This window comes from Aotus nancymaae, unplaced genomic scaffold, assembly GCF_030222135.1.
Source record: "Aotus nancymaae isolate 86718 unplaced genomic scaffold, 86718_ANA_hifiasm-v0.15.2.pri h1tg000057l, whole genome shotgun sequence".
NCBI classification, from domain to species: domain Eukaryota; kingdom Metazoa; phylum Chordata; class Mammalia; order Primates; family Aotidae; genus Aotus; species Aotus nancymaae.
In genome coordinates, this window is record NW_026988471.1 from 37,143,850 (window position 1) to 37,163,067 (window position 19,218).

The window sequence follows — 19,218 nt, forward strand, 5'->3', positions numbered from 1 at the left end:
TACTGACTGCAGACAGCAAAACTGGCAAGGCACCATCATTACACCTGTCTGTAAGTACAAACAGGCAAAAGCTCAAATTGAAATAGTTTTATTTTCAACAATCTACGCTTGCTTTCATGGCTTTTTTTTTTTTTTTTTTTGATAGGGTCTCACTCTGTTCCCCAGGTTGGAGTATAGTGGCACAATGATGGCTCACTACAGCCTCAACCCTCTGGGTGCAAGCAGTCCTCCCATCTCAGCCTCCCAAGTAGCAGGGACGACAGGCACGTGCCACAATGCCCAGCTCATTTTTTAATTTCTGGTAGGACCAAGATCTCCCTATGTTGCCCAAGCTGGTCTTGACCTCCTGGACTTAAGTGATCCTCCCACCTGAGCCTCCCAAAGTGCTGGGATTATAGGCTTGAGTCACCACACCTGTCCTCATGTCCTTTATCATAATTAAGAACCCTACAATAATAATCAAAATTCAGATTTGTCAATTTAAATTTTATAAATCAAAATTCATAGTGTTTATAGTGTAAACACTATGACCCCCTCATAACTAAGGATCACTAGGTAATCAGCTAAGGTGATGGCCCAGCTAAAAATCTGGAGTTGTGCTTAGCACAAATATGCACTCTACTTTCCACTTTTTGTAAATTATCACCCTAGAAATAAAGCATGGCATTTTACATCTACAGAAGTGAGGAATTAAAGAGTACGAGTTATCTTCCAGATTCAAACTATCATATTCAACAAAGCACAGTTGTGAAGGACAAGGAAACAGATCCGTAAGTCAGTACAATGACCAGTAATTTTTATAAAGTATGACATGTTGATTAGTGATGTGAGAAAACTTGATAGAATGGATTCATCAGCAAACCCAAGAAATTCATAAAACTGAACCAAAGCAACCATTTTCTTTTCTTTTTTGGGGTGGGGTGGGAATAGAGTCTCACTGTGTCACCTAGGCTGGAGTGCAGTGGCATGATCTCAGCAGCTCACTGCAACCTCCACCTCCCAGGTTCAAGAAAGTCTCCTGCCTTAGCCTCTCGAGTAGCTAGGATTACAAGCATGTGCCACCTCGACAATTTCTGTATTTTTAGTAGAGATGGGGTTTCACCATGTTTGCCAGACTGGTCACAAAAGCAACCATTTTCTTAGATGCTCTATCTACAGTCTACAAAATGCTTAAAAACTGAATAGGTAAGCTACCCAAGAAATAAGTTTTTAGCTCAAAAGAAGGTGCGAGAAGTTTAGGAAGAAAATCGATTGGCACTGAAATTCAGTGGGAAGTGTTAAGGGCCATTAAAGATGTACTGAAGAATTTTCCAGTAATATTACCTGGAAGTTAAGAAGGAATTACTATTTGAGATCATCATCAAGAAAGCATAATTTTTCATAAGGTGAATGTATTACTTAAACTATAATGCCAAGAAAGAAAGCAATGCATGGTGTCAAAGCAAACAACTGAATTGTTAGAATCCCCTTCAAAGCAGCTCAGCAACAAAGCACTTTTAAAGTGGAAAAGCAAAAATCATTGAAGAAAAGTGATTCTCCTCTAGCATTTAGTTTTAGAGCATCAACAAGGAAAATAATAACCAGGTAAAAATAATTTTGGAAGTCATTGCAAGATCTTTGGAATAACATAGACTTTTTATGGTTGCTAAAGCAAAACCTCTTTAAAAAAAAAAAAAAAAGAGAGAATATCCTGACTTGCCAGCCTTATTTTGCTCTTAAAAGAAGAGTTTTAGTTGGGCACAGTAGCTCACACCTGTAATCCCAGCACTTTGGGAGGCTGAGGTGGGCAGATCACCTGAGGTCAGGAGTTCAAGACCAGCCTGGCCAACATGGTGAAACCATGTCTCTACTAAAAATACAAAAAATAGCTAGGTGTAGTGGTGGGTGCCTGTAATCCCAGCTACTACAGAGGCTGAGGCAGGAGAATCGCTTGAACCCGGGGAGGTGGAGTTTGCAGTGATCCGAGACCACCCCACTGCACTCAAGCCCACCCCCCTGCACTCAAGCCCAAGAGACAAAGGGACACTCCGTCTCAAAAAAAAAAAAAAGACAAAAACAAAAAACCTTCAGAAGAGCCTCTAAGAAGCCTCAAGTAATTAATTTGGCAATCTAGTTACTGGAGAAAAATTCCTTAAAAAGCTCTATTAGTATTAAACACGTAATCATTATTAAATAACAATATATGCATATTAGATATCCAATATTTGTTCTTCATAAATGATTATAACATTTTTCCAACTTTCATTTATTTTCAAGATCAAGTATGACATGGAATGAAAATAAGTTTCCTAAAAGAACTCCAATTACAAATAATGTATTTATATGACTAACGATCTGACTTAAGACTGCTACCCAAAAACCAATTAAATAGTAAGGTCTAAGATCTTCCATAAATGGAAGGCATTCCCTAGAAACGGGGACTTCAAAAAGGCAGCAAGGCACAATGACTAAGGTCCATGGTGAAAAGCTGATGGGGTATATTATAATGGATAGATCAACTCCAAACTCCCCTGAATCAATCTTAACACAACAAAGGGATAATCACACATGTGGCTCCCGACATGATGCATGAGGAAGCATACGACAACCCCTATAATGTACTGGTGGGAAAATTTTTTTTAAATATAAATCTGATCAAGCTTTTAGATGTAATTACAAGAAAAGAAATGCAGAAGCAGAAGAAGACGTTAAACGTCACCACAGAGATGGAGTCAGAAAAATCCAGAATATGGGAAATTCCACTGGACAAAAAAAAAAAAAAACCTGGATAATTACAAAAGCAGAAGGGAGAAAAAGAACCTATAGAAAAGAAACTTAAAAGACATATCAACAAAATGCAGCATTTGGGCTTTGTTAATGCAAATCAATTATTTAAAAAATTTGGGCGAGGCACAGTGGCTCACAAATGTAATCCCAGCACTTTAGTGTGTATGTATATCTATATACATATATATACACCTATATACATACACACCCCATATTGGGGAGGAAAAGCATTTTGCAAGACGTGCAAGGTTTTAGGCATTAATAGAATATACATACACATCCTACATACAGGGTTCATAGTATGCATGTATAGGTATACATTAATAGAATATACATACACCATACCTCTCCGCCCAGATGGCTTCACTGGTGAATTCTACCAAACATTTAAGGAAGAAATGACACCAATTAGTGAGATAACATTACATACCCACCAGAATAACTAAAACTTACAAGACCACCATCCATTCCCTATAACCTACTCTCCAGAAATTCACTTCCAAACACGCATCAATGAAGTGGACCTAGGTACAGATCTTTGTACACTGTACACTGGTACAAGCCAATGCTATTATTATTATACCTTCTCTTGCCTCTAACAGACCTCTAATAGCCAAGAGAAGGTCTCTCAAATATTCTAGGACTGCTTCTCAATCTTTTTTCTACTTCCAAGGATTTTTATAATTAGGCGGCACCGGAAGGTACCATAAAGAAACAAAAATGTTTTCAAGGCATATGAAACAATGCCAAGTGATTCTAAAATTCTGTGTCTACCCCACCATTCCCTGTAACCTACTCTCCAGAAGTACAGTTCCAAATACACACCAATTACTGCCTCTTAAAATCTGAAAGCAAGAACCCCACCCTAATAAACTCAGTATCAATCAACTGGCTAACTAAAAGAAGGTTCTCACTCTTTAGTAGGGAAACAAAAAAGAATCAGCTTTAATAAATCAAATCCGTTAAACACCCTACAAAAAAAAAAAAAAAAAAAAAAAAAAAAAAAACCTCTCGGCCCAGATGGCTTCACTGGTGAATTCTTCCAAACGTTTAAGGAAGAAATGACACCAATTAGTGAGATACCATTCATATACACCAGAATAACTAAAACTTACAAGACCAAATTGTGTTACATATATACAATGGACTACTACTCTGAAATGAAAAGAAACAAATTACTAATATGTAAAAACACAAGTAAATCTAAAAAGCATTATGATAAGAAAAAGACAAAATACACACACAATGTATGATTCCATTTACAATAAATTCTAAAAAAAGCAAAATTACAGTGACAGAATGCAGATGAGTGATTGTGGGGAGCTGAGGGTTAAAGGAAGAGAACTGACTACTGAGGCAACTTTTTGACGTAATGAACATGTTCTACATAATCACCACAGTGGTGGTTACAAACTACACATTTGTCAACAAACTGCACCCCGAAATCAGCAAATTTTACGTAAATTATATCTCAGCAAGGCAGATATTTAAAAATCAGATCCAAACTCTTCCCCCTTAGTACTTTAATTTATTCAACAGAAAGAAGCAATAGAACAAATTTATTAATCATTTTACAAAACAAAAATGTTTTAGTTAGTATTGTCCCCTTGAAAGATAATGGCCTACAAAGGTTATACCAATGTGATGAGAAACTAAGCTATCCACTGATTCTGACACTGCTCAACTTGAATTTAAAATATTTTCTCATGACCTGATATAGGGACTTGAATATAGTTTTGAGTGTTTCCAGTGGTGACAAATTCACTCCCTTCTGGATGAATTCCTATGAATATAGTACCTAATCATGCCAAGATATTTTGGTTAAAAAATAAAAAGTTACTATGAAGTTACAAATATTTATTGTCTTAAAGAACCCTAGAGATTTTCTTATATATTGAAGAGGAAAAGTATTTTCCAAGACCCACAAGGTTTTAGGCATTAATAGAATACACATATACACCCTAGAATATATATCATGACAAGACACATGAGAACATTCAAGTTTAGTATATATGCTTAAAAATTAGCCTCAATACTTAAAAATTAAAACTAATATATCACTTCCACCAGTTTTATAGATTATGTATATCAACTTGCTTATTTTAAAAATAAGAAAAATGTACAATTAAACCTCTGTTTAGGGGGAAAATCAAGACCAGGTCTTCTTTAGTGTTATTTCCCCTACAGCAGTGCTTGTCAAGCTTACCATGAATACACATCACCTGAATATCTCGTTAAAATGCATATTCTGGGCTGGCACGGTGGCTTGCTTACACCTGTAATCCCAGCACTTAGGGAGGCCGAGGTGGACAGATCACCTAAGGTCGTGAGTTGGAGACCAGCCTGACCAACATGGAGAAACCCCGTCTCTACTAAAAATACAAAATTAGCCGGGTATAGTGGCACATGTCTGTAGTCCCAACTACTTGAGAGGCTGAGGCAGAAGAATCGCTTGAACCTGGGAGGCGGTGGCTGCAGTCAGCCAAAATCACATCATTGCACTCCAACCTGGGCAACAAGAGCGAAACTCCATCTCAAAAAAAATAAATAAAAATAAAGTAAAATGGCTAGGTGCCATTTTATTCTGGCTGGGTGCAGTGGCTCCCGCGTGTAATCCCAGCACTTTGGGAGGCCAAGGCAGGCAGATCACCTGACGTCAGGAGTTTGAGACCAGCCTGACCAATATGGTAAAACCCTGCCTCTATCAGAAATACAAAATTAGTCGAGCATGGTGGCACACGCCTGTAATCCCAGCTACTCGGGAGGCTGAGGCAGGAGAATCGCTTGAACCCGGGAGGCGGAGGTTGCAGTGAGCCGAGGTATTGCCACTGCACTCCAGCCTGGGCAACAGGAGCAAAACTCTGACTAAAAATAAAACCATTAAAGCATATTCTGATTCAATAAAACTGGGGTTGAGCTTCAAACTGCATTACTAAATCCAAGATGATGCCAACATTGCTGGTCCTCAGGACATATGGACTAACAAGGGTCACTCTATTTCACAGGTGTTTAGGATGTAAGTGCCATTCGTTTAATTTTATTTCATGTAGTTCCTAACGATGTTAAAATAAAATTTTCAAGGAAGGAAAAAGTTTTCAACCCAAACCATAATGCTGTATTTTTCCTGAGAGACTGCTGGTATTCTAATACAACTAACCGCTGCAGTGTTGCTATCAATGGTTTGATATACCAAAGTTCAAAAAAGTCAAGGTACAAAAAACCATCTCTACTTTAAAAAAAAAAAAAAAAAGCTATGGATATCATATAGAGCTAGGATTGAAAACATTAGGTAGTTTAGCTCTATTAAACGATTATTAGTCTAGCTCACCCAATCACCTGGGTGAGCTTTTATGGCAGTGCTGGGTCTCGCCCACAAGACTGATGCAGCCTGGGATACAAGTATTACAGATACTGACAAAAACTTCAATAAATTTTTTTTTTTGAAGAAAAAAAAGCAGCTATTAGTCAAACCAATACTACAAGAAAATATTTTAACTTATAACCTGGTCCTATAAAATACTAAGAACTTATAAAGTCAAATTTCTCTTATACAAAATTAGTAAAATGCGAATTACAAAAATAAAAAACTTTGAAGACTCCAGAAAAGGACCTGTTAACAACGTCAGTTATCAAATACTTTCTCCCATTAGCCTTGCCCCTTTCTTGCCAATGACAAAAGACCATCCTAAAACAGACTTTTTTTCTTTTCTTTTTTTTTTTTTAGAGATTCTTAAATCAAGGCAGAGAGAGAGAGTCAGAAAGCTTCCTGGAGGAGAAGGCATCTCAGCAGCACGTTAAAGCTTCTGTACACTAGAAACCCTCTTATGGGCTATTTTGGTTCAAGTACATGGTCAGTTACTCAGAACCAGAAATTAAAGAAACATAATGTATGCCTTAAACACTTAATTTAACATAAACATGTGGAGCATTTACGTCCCAGTTTATTTAACTGTGGGTGCAACATTTTCCTTTAAGCATAAATCTTCTAATTCGAGTTTCCTGTAGAAATCACAGGGATTTCTTTCCTGTTGAAATCACACTTTTTTTTTTTTGAAAGAAAGAAAGAAAAAAATGAAGAAGAGGAAGAAAAAGGAAGAGAAAAGAGAGAGAGAGAATGGGAGTATTGCTTTCTTGCCCAGGCTAGAATGCAGTTTAGTAATGGGTATTGAAAACCTCTTTTATACCAATAATTATACTTGATGTAGACAGGAAGGAATAAGGGAAGAAAATAACAAACAAGCAGCCAACCAATATTTCATTTAAACCTATGAAATGCTATGCGATTACTGAGGAGTGATTTACTTCCAATTATGTAGTCACTTTTGGAATAGGTGTGAGGTGGTAATGTATGTTTTGTGTATTTGAAGTGGAGAGTTCTAGAAATGTTTATTAAGTTTACTTGTTCCGGGTCTGAGTTCAAGTCCTGGATGTCCTTGTTAATTTTCTGTCTCGTTGATCTATAAAATCGTTAGCTCTTCTTGTTACATTGATCCTTTTGCCATTATGTAATGCCCTTCTTTGCCTCTTTTGCTCTTTGTTGCTTTAAAGTCTACTTTATCAGAGGCGAGAATTGCATCTCCTGCTTTTTGTTTATTTGTTTATTTTTACTCTCTGATTGGTTGATAAATCTTCCTCCTCCTCTTTGTTTTGAGTCTTTGTGTATCGTTGCATGTGAGATGGGTCTGGATGCAGCATACCGATGGGTTTTGGCTTTTTATCCAATTAGAATATATATATAGGTTTAATACTGGCATTTGATGCTAGCTGGCTGTTTTGCCTGTTAGTTAGTGTAAATTTTTCATTGTGTTAATGCTCTTTGCTTATTGATATATTTTTGGAAAGGCTGATATTGGTTGTTCCTTTATATATATAGTGCTTCTTTCAGAAGCTCTTGTAAAGCAGGCCTGGTGGTGGTGAAGTCTCTAAGTACTTGTTTGTTCGCAAAAGATTTAATTTTTCCTTCTATTATAAAGCTTAGTTTGGCTGGACAGGAAATTCTGGGTTGAAAGTTCTTTTCTTTAAGAATGTTAAATATTGGTCCCCACTCTTTTCTGGCTTGTAGGGCTTCTGCTGAGAGATCTGCTGTAAGTCTGATAGGTTTCCCTTTATGGGTAACCTGACCTTTCTCTCTGGCTGCCCTTAGTATTTTCTCCTTCATTTCAACACTAATAAATCTGGCGATTATATGCCTTGGGGTTGTTCTTCTTGAAGAATATCTTTGTGGTGTTCTCTGTATTACCTGGAGTTGAATATTACCCTGCCTTGCCAGGTTGGGAAAGTTTTCCTGAATGATATCCTGAAGAGTATTTTCCAACTTGGATTCATTCTCTTCGTCACATTCAGGTACACCTATCAAACGTAAATTAGGTCTTTTCACATAGTCCCATATTTCCTGGAGACTTTGCTCATTCCTTTTCATCCTTTTTTCTCCATTCTTGTCTTCTCGTTTCATTTCACTGAGCTAGTCCTCGACTTCTGATATCCTTTCTTCTGCTTGATCAATTGGACTGTTTAAACTTGTGCTTGCTTCGCGAAGTTCTCGTGTTGTGTTTTTCAGCTCCATCAATTCACTTATATTCCTCTCTAAATTGTCCATTCTCGTTAACATTTCGTCAAACCTTTTTTCAAGGTTCTTAGTTTCCTTGCATTGGGTTAGAACAAGTTCTTTTAATTCACAGAAGTTTCTTATCACCCACGTTTTGAAACCTGCTTCTGTTACTGGAACACACTCGTAATCTATTAAGCCTTGTTCCGTTACTGATGAGGATTTGCGATCCCCCGTAGAGGGAGAGGCATTCTGATTTTGAGTATTCTCTGCCTTTTTAGGCTGGTTTCTTCCCTTCATTATATATTTATCTGTCTGTCATCTTTGTATTTACCGACTTTCTAACTAGGTCTCTGAGCTGACGTCCAACTTGTTGATTCCCAGTGCCGAAATCTGAGCAATCCACTGCGCCAGCCAAAATAGCGGTGTTAAGATTGATGGTGCTTTTCTGCCCGGGAATCTCTGGACTCTGCACCAAGAACTGGCGCGCTAAGGCGCCAGCAAAACCGCCACGCCGGCCACAAGAGTCGCCCTGGCGACCCGTGGGGCTCCTCTGCTGGGAATCTCCTAGTCCGTGAGCAACAAATATTCATCTGAAAGTGTGGCGTCCTCTGGTTCTCTGCGCTTTCACTGGGAATTACGAGCCCGAGCTGCTAGTGATCAGCCATCTTGGATCTCTCTCCTAAAACAAACTTTTAAAAATGCTTTAAAGAGGCGAGGCGCAGTGGCTCACGCCTGGAATCCCAGCACTTTGGGAGGCCAAGCTGGGCGGATCACCTGAGGTCAGGAGTTCGAGACCAGCCTGGCCAACATGGTGAAAACGGTCTCCACTTAAAAATACAAAAATCAGCCAGCATAGTGGCACATGCCTTTAATACCAGCTACTTTGGAGGCTGAGGCAGGAGAATTGCTTGAACCCAGGAGCCAGGGAGACAGGGATGCAGTGAGCCAAGATCGCACCACTGCACTCCAGCCTGGGCAACAGAGCCAGATTCTGTCCAAAAAAAAAAAAAATTCTTTAAAGATTATATGCCTATAATCCCAGCACTTTGGGAGGCCGAGGCGGGCAGATCACCTGAGATCAGCAGTTCAAGACCAGCCCGGCCAACATGGAGAAACCCCATCTCTACTAAAAAAACAAAAATTAACCAAGCATGGTGGCACATGCCTATAATCCCAGCTACTCAGAAGGCTGAGGCGGGAGACTCGCTTGAATCCGGGAGGCAGAGATTGTGGTGAGCTAAAGATCGTGCCACTGCACTCCAGCCTGGGCAACAGAGCGAGACTCCATCTTGGTGGGTAAAAAAGAGCATATAACGGCATTCATCTCCTTCCTTCATTACTATTAAATCAGGAAACAAAGAGTTGTTTTTCCTGTAAGATTTACATATTATTTTCCACTTGAAATGTACCCCGTTTCCATAGTAACTACCACTGGTGTCAGAATTTTTGCTGTTCCCACTTAAAGAACACTAAGGCATAAAAATGCTTTTATGCATTTATTAAAACAGATGAAGAAAAGTATAAAACGGTTTATAAATATATAAACTCAAAGTATTTTTCCCAAAGTTTATCATCAAATATTAACCAGTTCTTAGAAGCACACACTTTAATATAAGTGTACTTAAAAAAAGTACTAGGCCAGGCGTGGTGGCTCACGCCTGTAATCCCAGCACTTCAGGAGGCTGAGGGGGGCAGATCACAAGGTCAGGAGTTCAAGACCAGCCTAATCAATATGGTGAAACCCTATCTCTACTAAAAATACAAAAATTAGCTAGGCATGGTGGCATACTTCTGTAGTCTCAGCTACTTGGGAGGCTGAGGCAGAAGAATCACTTGAACCCGGAAGGCGGAGGTTGCAGTGAGCCACGATCATGCCACTGCACTCCAGCCTGGGCAACAGAGCAAGACGCCATCTCAAAAAGAAAACAAAAAATACTCAATTTGGCTAGGCATGGTGGCTCACGTCTATAATCCTAGTAATTTTGGAGGTCGAGGCAGGTGGATCACTTGAGGTCAGGAGTTCGAGAGTAGCCTGGCCAATATGGTGAGACCCTGTCTCTACTACAAATACAAAAACATCAGCCGGGCATAGTGGCAGATGCCTGTAATCCCAGCTAATCAGGAGGCTGAAACAGGAGTATTGCTTGAACCCAGGAGGCCGAGGTTGCAGTGAGCCATGATCATGCCACTGCACTCCAGCCTGAGAAACAAAGGCTCCATCTCAAAAAAAAAAACTAAAAGTTAATTTAAATTTGGTATTTTAAATGAGGTTACAATTTATGAAGTCAACTTTGTTAGCTAGTCAGGAGATTCTAGAATAAACAATGGCTCAAGGGATTCTTTTTTTTTTTTTTTTTTTTTTTAAGATTTGAGGTGTTGTTTTGAGATGGGGTCTTGCTCTGATACCCAGGCTGGAGAAAAGTGGCACAATCACAGCTTACTGCAGCTTTGACCCCAGGGCTCAAGTGATTCTCCCATCTCAGCCTCCTGAGTAGCTGAGACCACAGGCATGCACTACCAGAGTCAGCTAATTTTTTGTAAAGACCAGGTCTCGCTATGTAGCCCAGGCTGGTCTCAAAATCCTAGACTCAAGGGATCCTCCTATCTCGGCCTCCCCAAAATGCTGGGATTCCAGGCATGGAACACTACACCCCGCCTTGGGGAACTCTATAATCAACAAGACAGAAATTCAGTCATTCTGTTCAGGTTCTGCAAGTCCTCGAATTAAGGCTCTTCATTTTCTTCTACAGAGAAGTCTTGAAGAAAATCTCACCTCAAGTCAAGACCAAAAAAAAGGGTCTTGGACTGGCTCCTAAGTACAGAGAGATGAGGGAGAACCTACTTTTGTTACGTGGACCAGATTTTTAAAAAATGAGAGTACACAATATTGAAACTTTCTTACTTTACTATTTTTCAGGTAAGTTGTTTACATCCTAGAGAAATTCCTGCATTCACCAAAGTATTGTTTGTAACTACAAAAAAAAATTTGAAACAACCTAAATACCCTGGATAAAAAAAATATAAGTCAGAGAATTGAAATTAATGCATAAGATCTAAATATTTATATATGGATAAGCTTCCACACCAATGTGGAATGAAAAATTAAATCAAGCTACAAAAGCATATAGTCTGAACTATTTACCATAATGTTTTAAACACAAGATACTATATGTTATTTATGAAATATACAAATGTTATAGAACTATTTAAAAACCAGAAAGTATATACCACTTTCAGGACAGGTATATATCTATAAAGAAAGGGGAGAAAAGTTATTGGGAGAACCATTCAACTGCATAGTAACATTTTATTTCTCTTTTAAAAAGGATTCAAAACCAATATGGCAAACATTATGCATTAGATTAATGCAATAGGTACTTGGGCATCTATTATATCCTTCTCTGTCATTTTTGTAAGTTTGAAATAAATTAATATTATTTTTAATGAAACATTTTAATGTGCCTCAAAATGTACTTCCACAGACAGGGAAGAGAACTTACATTTACTGAAATGACTCAATGAAATAATCCTCTCAAGAACCCAGTAACTTAGCTGTTAGCCCCATTTCTCATTTTTAAAGAATGAGAATACACAATATTGAAACTTTCTTACTTTACTATTTTTTAGGTAAGTTGTTTATATCCTAGAGAAATTCATGATTATGAGAGAGGAAATAAATGTGGAAATACAAAGAAGTTTTTTAAAAAATTATTTAAGATTCTAGAGCTAAAAGGTAGTGCATGCGTCAAGATTTCTATCTTTTAAGCCCATGCTGTTTCCACTATACTAAACTGCTTTTCAATGTTATAGGATAATTCTTAAACAAATCAATCATTGTTCCCCAGTGATACAGCCCTAGAAAGTAAAGAGACTCACATCAGTCTACATAATGATGCTTATCATTTAAAATAAATCCCTAATATTAGCTCATCGATTCTTACGAGTAAAAAATTACAAGCACAGAATAAGGGTGTGTTTAAAGGGCTTGTTTTTGCTTGGGAAAGGTGGATTCACTAACATCTGATATTTGAGATTTCTAGCTCCCTTAAGTTCCAGATTAAACTGGATTTTTGGGAAAAAACTAGAGTAACCAAAATAATCACAATTACAAATACACATAACCCTTCCTTACCATATCACAGGGGAAAAAACTGCTTACTAAAGAATAATCAACACATTTGTAATTTATTTATCACGGGCCTATGACTGAGTTATACTGTCAGTATTTAACGAGCCACTGCTGCACTGTAAAACAGTAAGTCTCACACCCATTAGAGTTTAAGAACCATCTGGGTGGGTCACGCCTGTAATCCCAGCTCTTTGGGAGCCAAGGTGAGTGGATCACGAGGTCAGGAGTTCAAGGCCAGCCCAGCCAACATGGTGAAACCCCCGTCTCTACTAAAAATACCAAAAAATTAGGTAGCCTTGGTGGTGGGCACCTGTAATCCCAGCTACTTAGGAGGTTGAGGCAGAGAACTGCTTGAACCCAGGAGGTGGCGGCTGCAGTGAGCTGAGATTGTGCCACTGCACTCCAGCCTAGGCGACAGAGGGAGACTCTGTCTCAAAAAAAAAAAAAAAAAAAAAAACCACCTAGGTAACTGGCTAAGAATACAGATTCTTAGACCCCCACCTCCAGAGTCTGATTCCACTGATCCATGGAGTCCAGAAATCTACATTTTTAACAAGCACCTCACTAACCAGCACCATGGCAATTCTGACGCAAGGGGTGAAAGGTCTAGAATTAGAGATGCATACATCTTTATTCTTTCAATAAACAGTCACTGAACACATATAACACGCTTCTGAGAACTACAGATTCAGTGGCAAACAAAACTAACAACAACAAAAATCCTGCCCTTAAGAGCTTACATCCTAAAGATAGAGCAACAGAAAACAGAAATGATGTCAGCTAGTGTTAAGAGCTACAGAGAAAAGTAAAGCAAGCCAAGGGAAATGGAAGCAGGAGTTGTCATTTTACAATAGAATAGTCAGAGATAACTTCTCCTACAAGACATTAGAGCAAAGAATTGAAAGAAGTGGACGTCTGGGGGAAGAGAGGAAAACATTATTAGCAACTTTCCCATCCCTCAAAACAATTTACTGTATGAAATAATTTTAGGTGTTGTAGCTTTTACTACAGAAGAGTGAAAAACAGAGTGCCTACTATGTGCCTATTATCTCTTTAAACCTCAAAATCGCTTTGTGAGGTAGCTATGAGTTTCCTTGTTTTCATAAAGGAGGACATTGAAGCTCAGATAAACCAATCTACAAGGATACACATTTTGTAAGTAAGCAACTCAGGATGCACAATCAGGTCTTTGTAATTGTTAAAATGCATCATCTTCCAACTAAACCAAACTGTATCTTTATTATCAAATGAGCATGTTTGCTGAATAAACTCAGATCTGAATTCTTATGTGCACTTATTTCTAGAAACCTGAAAGTTACCAAAAATGAAAGTTGTTAATTAAAAAGGTGGGAGGGAGGGGTTATTTCTCATCTTTATAACAAATCTTGGCATACAGCTATTTTACCAAAAATTTCCTAGTTATTACTTACTTATACAGTCAGCAAATTCTTTACAAAGTCTCCTAATACTTGGGGAACATTTTTTTCTTCACAAACTTTCTAGAAGGACAAGTGTTAAACTGCATACCTTTAAAATATAAGATGCAAGCCCGGCGCAGTGGCTCATGCCTGTAATCCCAGCACTTTGAGAGACCAAGGTGGGCAGATCACAAGGTCAGGAGTTCGAGACCAGCCTGGCCAACATGGTGAAACCCCGTTTCTACTAATAATACAAAAAATAAGCCAGGCGTTGTGACGTGCACCTGTAATCCCAGCTACTCAGGAGGCTGAGGCAAGAGAATCGCTTGAACCAGGGAGGCAGAGGTTGCAGTGAGCTGAGATCGCACCACTGCACCCCAGCTTGGGCAACAAAAGCGAAACTCCATCTCAAATTAATTAATTAATTAAGTAATTTAATATAAGATACAATGAAAGTATATTTGCCCATCTTTGGCAAGATATGTATATATGTTTAAATATAAGTAAATGTGCAACTCACCGTTTCCTATTCGCTGACTCCAACAATTCTCAGTATACCTACTATCCAATGTGTCATAAATCACTGAGGAAGGCATCCCACCCTACCTACTTCATACTGGTAACCAGAGAGCAAGGCGCTATGCTAGACAGAGAAGTACAATTCAATAACAACAGTCCTTACGCTTAACGGTTCTAACACAAACAAGTATAAAAGGATACTGTAATTTAAAGGAAATGCCATTTGAGCAAAAAAGCAGCCCTTTTTGGATTATCCAAACTAGGGTTATCAATAAAGACATTCTGGAGATAGCCTGAGGATCAGATCAAGGCTGACTTTAAAACTATAGTCTGAGAATGCTGGACATCATCCCTGAAGAGTACCACTGACAATTTTGGAGTACAGGAGAGATAGAATCAAGCTGTGTTGGAGAGATAAACTCAAAGTGATGAGTAAGAAGTGTAATGAGCAAATCATGTGTAAGGGAATCTCAAGAACCTGGATATAAAGTGAGAAGCCCAAAGTCAAGAGGTGACAGTAAAAATGGAAGAGCTAGTTTTTAAACATTCTTCAGCCTAAGGCCACAGATAACACTACATTATTCAGTATTTGTTATAAGGGACGTTCACTTTTCTTATGTGCCTTATAAAGCAACATTGTACTACATTCCTATTTCCGGAAGTACTTTTAGTACAATGACTCCAAGATCTCCAAGATTTTGTAACACAGGGATCAAGAATTCATCAAAAACAGAGAAGGTTTCCTTGACTCAGGCATATAGCTTAAGTATTCTCTTTTAGGCCCAAAAAAAATAACTTTGTAAAAGTTGTAAAATATCAAGCCCATAAGCCTGGCGCAGCTGCTCACCCCTATAATCCCAGCACTTTGGGAAGCCGAGGCAGGCGGATCACAATGTCAGGAGTTCAAAACCAGCCTGACCAAATTACTGAAACCCTGTCTCTACTAAAAATACAAAAAATTAGCCAGGTATGGTGGCACACGCCTGTAATCCCAGCCACTTAGAAGGCTGAGGCAAGAGAATCACTTGAACCAGGTAGGCAAGGTTGCAGTGAATTGAGATTGCACCACTGCACTCTAGCCTGGGTAATACAGCAAGACTTTGTCTTTATTAAAAAAAATAAACAAGCCCATAAAAGAGGTACAAAATTTGGGATAGCCAGTTGGCAAGGGAATCATATACACATATACATACACATACACACACACACACACACACACACATACACTCTTAAACTTAGAATATTTAAATTTAGAATAGATATTTAAATTTAGAATATTTAGATCGAATAGGGCTATCATGACAAATTTTAAAAGCTTTATGCCAATACTCTGGAAATTAGACACTAAGTTCCATTTTACCAAATCTCTCTACCTCAGATGACTGGTACAGCAGCAGTTTAAAAAAAGAGAAGGCCAGGTGCAGTGGCTCACGCCTGTAATCCCGGCACTTTGGGAGGCCAAGGCGGGTGGATCACCTGAGGTCAGGAGTTCGAGACCAGCCTTGCCAACATGGTGAAACCCTGTCTCTACTAAAAATACAAAAAAATTAGCTGGGAGTGGTGGCGTGTGCCTAAAATGCCAGTCACTCTGGAGGCTGAGGCAGAATAATGGCTTGAATCTGGGAGGCTGAGGTTGCAGTGAGCTGAGATCATGCTATTGCACTCCAGCCTGGGCAACAAAAGCAAAACTCTGTCTCAAAAAAAAAAAAAAAAAGAGAGAGAGAGAAGTATCCACTCAAATTCCAGACTTGGCTCAATACAGACAAAATTCCTACTACAACAGCAGCTGTGAAAAGAAGGGAATGGTGCCAAAAAGAGACAAATAAACATTCTTCCAACTAGATAAAATGTGACTAATTTGAAAAAAAAACAAAGATAAAGTCAGAGCTTCGCACTATACTCTCCTTTTGTCCCCTCTCTCTAGTTTGGCAATTTGAGAGTACATGTCAGGATTACTTGTGGTAAATAAATACACATGTTCAAAAACAGGAGGAAGAAAGGAGACAGCAGCACAGTTTTTAAGTCACATTTTGAGATCCTCAGACAATTTTTCCAGGAATTATTCAGTTATTTAAACCAAGTCTTTGCTTTATTTGGCTAGAGAAAAACAGCTCCATTCCTTTTTTTATTAAACATGCTCTAATATCATTTGGTCTTTCAGTTGCCTCTATCCAATTGCTTTTAAGTATTTTTCAAGCATCTCTTTTAGATTGAAAATTCTTAGAAATCAGGGTCAAATGCTTAAATTATCTCATAAAAAAGGTTACCAAAATACCACCTATCTTTTTATCTTCAAACTAGTGGCACAGCCTATACTTTGCTAATATCTACTCATTCTTCAAAGTGTGACAAAGCTTCCTTCTTCCATGTTCCTCAACAACTCTCCAGCAAACGGCAATTTCTACTTGAGAACATATAAGCTTAATGATAAACTTAACTCACAAATATGCATAAAGTATGATCTACTCAAAAGCTTACAACGAGCATCTGTCTATACTATTTCGTGCAGGTATTCACTACAAGCGGCTCAAAAGCCCTTTTATAAGGTAGGTATACAGTATGCCAACTAAAAATATCAAGGGAAAAAAGCTAATTCTTTGTCTAAGTATGGTCCTCTATTTGCCTGTCTTATTCCCGCCTCTACTCCCAAAAGAAAACTAATCCCAGCCCCTTCATGTCCTATCCTCAAAAGAAGAGATGATAACTTTGTGCACTCAGTGCACACCAAATGCTTTAAGACATCTTTATTACTACTATTATGTTTTTAAGAAACAGAGTCTCACTATGTCTCCCAGGCTCATCTCCATCCTGCAGCCTCAACCTCCCAAAGTGCTGGGATCAGACACATGAGACACCGAATATAGCCAAGATGTTATCTATTAATCTTAAAACTTTTCAGGTAGGTTTTTTACTTCAGGAAACTAAAACTTGTTTGTAGAGATCTGAACCCAGCTCCTAAAGCTTGCTTTTCTTCTACCACACTACTACACACTGAAATAGATGCCCACTCTCTGACAATAAAAAGAGATAGGAATAAACAATCAACATATCCCTAACAATTTAAAACAACTTTTTTTTTTTTGAGACAGAGTCTCACTCTGTCACTCAGGCCAGAGTGCAATGGCACGATCTCAGCTCACTGCAACTTCTGCCTCCTGGATTCAAGCAATTCTCCTTGCCTCAGCCTCCCAAGTAGCTGGGACTACAGGCGTATGCCACCACACCCTGCTAATTTTTTGTACTTTTAGTAGAGATAGGGTTTCACCGTGTTAGCCAGGAAGGTTTCAATCTCCTGACCTTGTGATCTGCCTGCCTCAGCCTCCCAAAGTGCTGGGATTACAGGCGTGAGTCACCGTGACTAGCCAAAACAACTTTTTAAAAGTACTCCAATAGCTGCCAGGCGCAGTGGCTGACGCCTGTAATCCCAGCAGTTTGGAAGGCTGAGGCAGGTGGATCGCCTGAGGTCGGGAGTTCGAGACCAGCCTGACCAACATGGAGAAACCCTGTCTCTACTGAAAATACAAAGCATTAGCTGGGCAAGGTGGTGGGTGCCTGTAATCCCAGCTACTCAGGAGGTTGAGGCAGGAGAATCACTTGAACCTCGGAGGCAGAGGTTACAATGAGCCGAGATCGCGCCATTTCACTCCAGCCTGGGTGACAGGGCGAGACTCCATCTTAAAAAAAAAAGACTGTAAGTTTGCTAGGGTAGATAGTAACCACCAGGAAGGAAAAAAACAGTTACAGAAAAACATTACAGACCCAGGCCAGGTGCAGTGGCTCATGCCTATAATCCCAGACCTTTGGAAGGCCAAGGCAGGTGGATCACCTGAGGTCAGGAGTTCAAGACCAGCCTGGCTAATATGGTGAAACCCTATCTTTATTGAAAATACAAATATTAGCTGGGCGTGGTGGCACGCACCTGTACTCAAAACTACTCAGAAGGCTGAGGCAAGAGAATCACTCAAACCCATGAGGTAGAGATTGCAGTGAGCCAAGATCACGCCCCTGCACTCCAGCCTGGGCAACAGAGCGAGACTCTTGTCTCAAAAAAATTAAATAAATAAAAACATTATAGACCTAGTATTAAAATCCAAGTATCCATTCTAAATCCATTCCAAAAGTCATAGGAAGTTTACAGAACTCAAGTTAAAATGTTAAAGATGGATGTAGTTCTAATCGCTGTCCATGACCCTATAGTAAAGGCTTAAATGAAGAGGAAAATAAGGTTTGTATGAGACTCAATGTTAGTGTGGTTTCAAGTTAATTGGGTTGCGTTTTTTTTTTTTTTGGCAATCCTGTGCATAACAGACCCAAGTTAGACTTTGCAGATTTACTGTTTGAAAAGCCGATGCACTATACAGTCAAGTTAGCCATCATATCTGTGAGTTCTACATCTATGAATTCAACCAACCAACAGAAAAAAATTTTAATTGCATCTGTACTGAACACATTTCTTCTTGTCATCATTCACTGAACATACAGTATAACAATGATTTACAGTGTATTAGGTATTATAATCTAGAGATTAAAGTATATGGGAGGATACACATAGGTTATGTGCAAATAATACATACACCATGTTACACCAGGGACTGGAGAACCCTTGCATTCTGTCATCAGAGGGAGGTCCTGGAACTAATCTCCCATGGATGCCAAGGGACAACTGTACTTGGAAGCTGCCATAACCTTAAAATACAAAATAAACTCATATGAAATCCTGTAATTGAAATAATTCCAGAACTACTTTGCCACAGGATTATCTAAAATGCACGTTTATTAAAATGAAGATAGCTAAGAAGCATGAATATATAATCACATCTTATGTTAAAAGCTGAACA

General features: G+C 38.8%; 1 protein-coding gene across 5 annotated transcripts in view; it reads right to left on the bottom strand.

The window, feature by feature from the left end:
* Positions 1–19,218, bottom strand: part of ATL2 (atlastin GTPase 2) — a 77,189-nt gene that overhangs the window by 53,402 nt on the left and 4,569 nt on the right. The window contains exon 1 of one of the 5 annotated variants that reach the window (XM_012475515.3): positions 18,955–19,012. The exons of the other annotated variants lie outside the window; for them this stretch is intronic. Coding sequence (XP_012330938.1) covers positions 18,955–18,997 — 43 coding nt within the window. The 5' untranslated portion in view covers positions 18,998–19,012. Of the gene's footprint in view, positions 1–18,954; positions 19,013–19,218 lie in introns of those variants that run through there. 5 annotated transcript variants of the gene reach the window in all.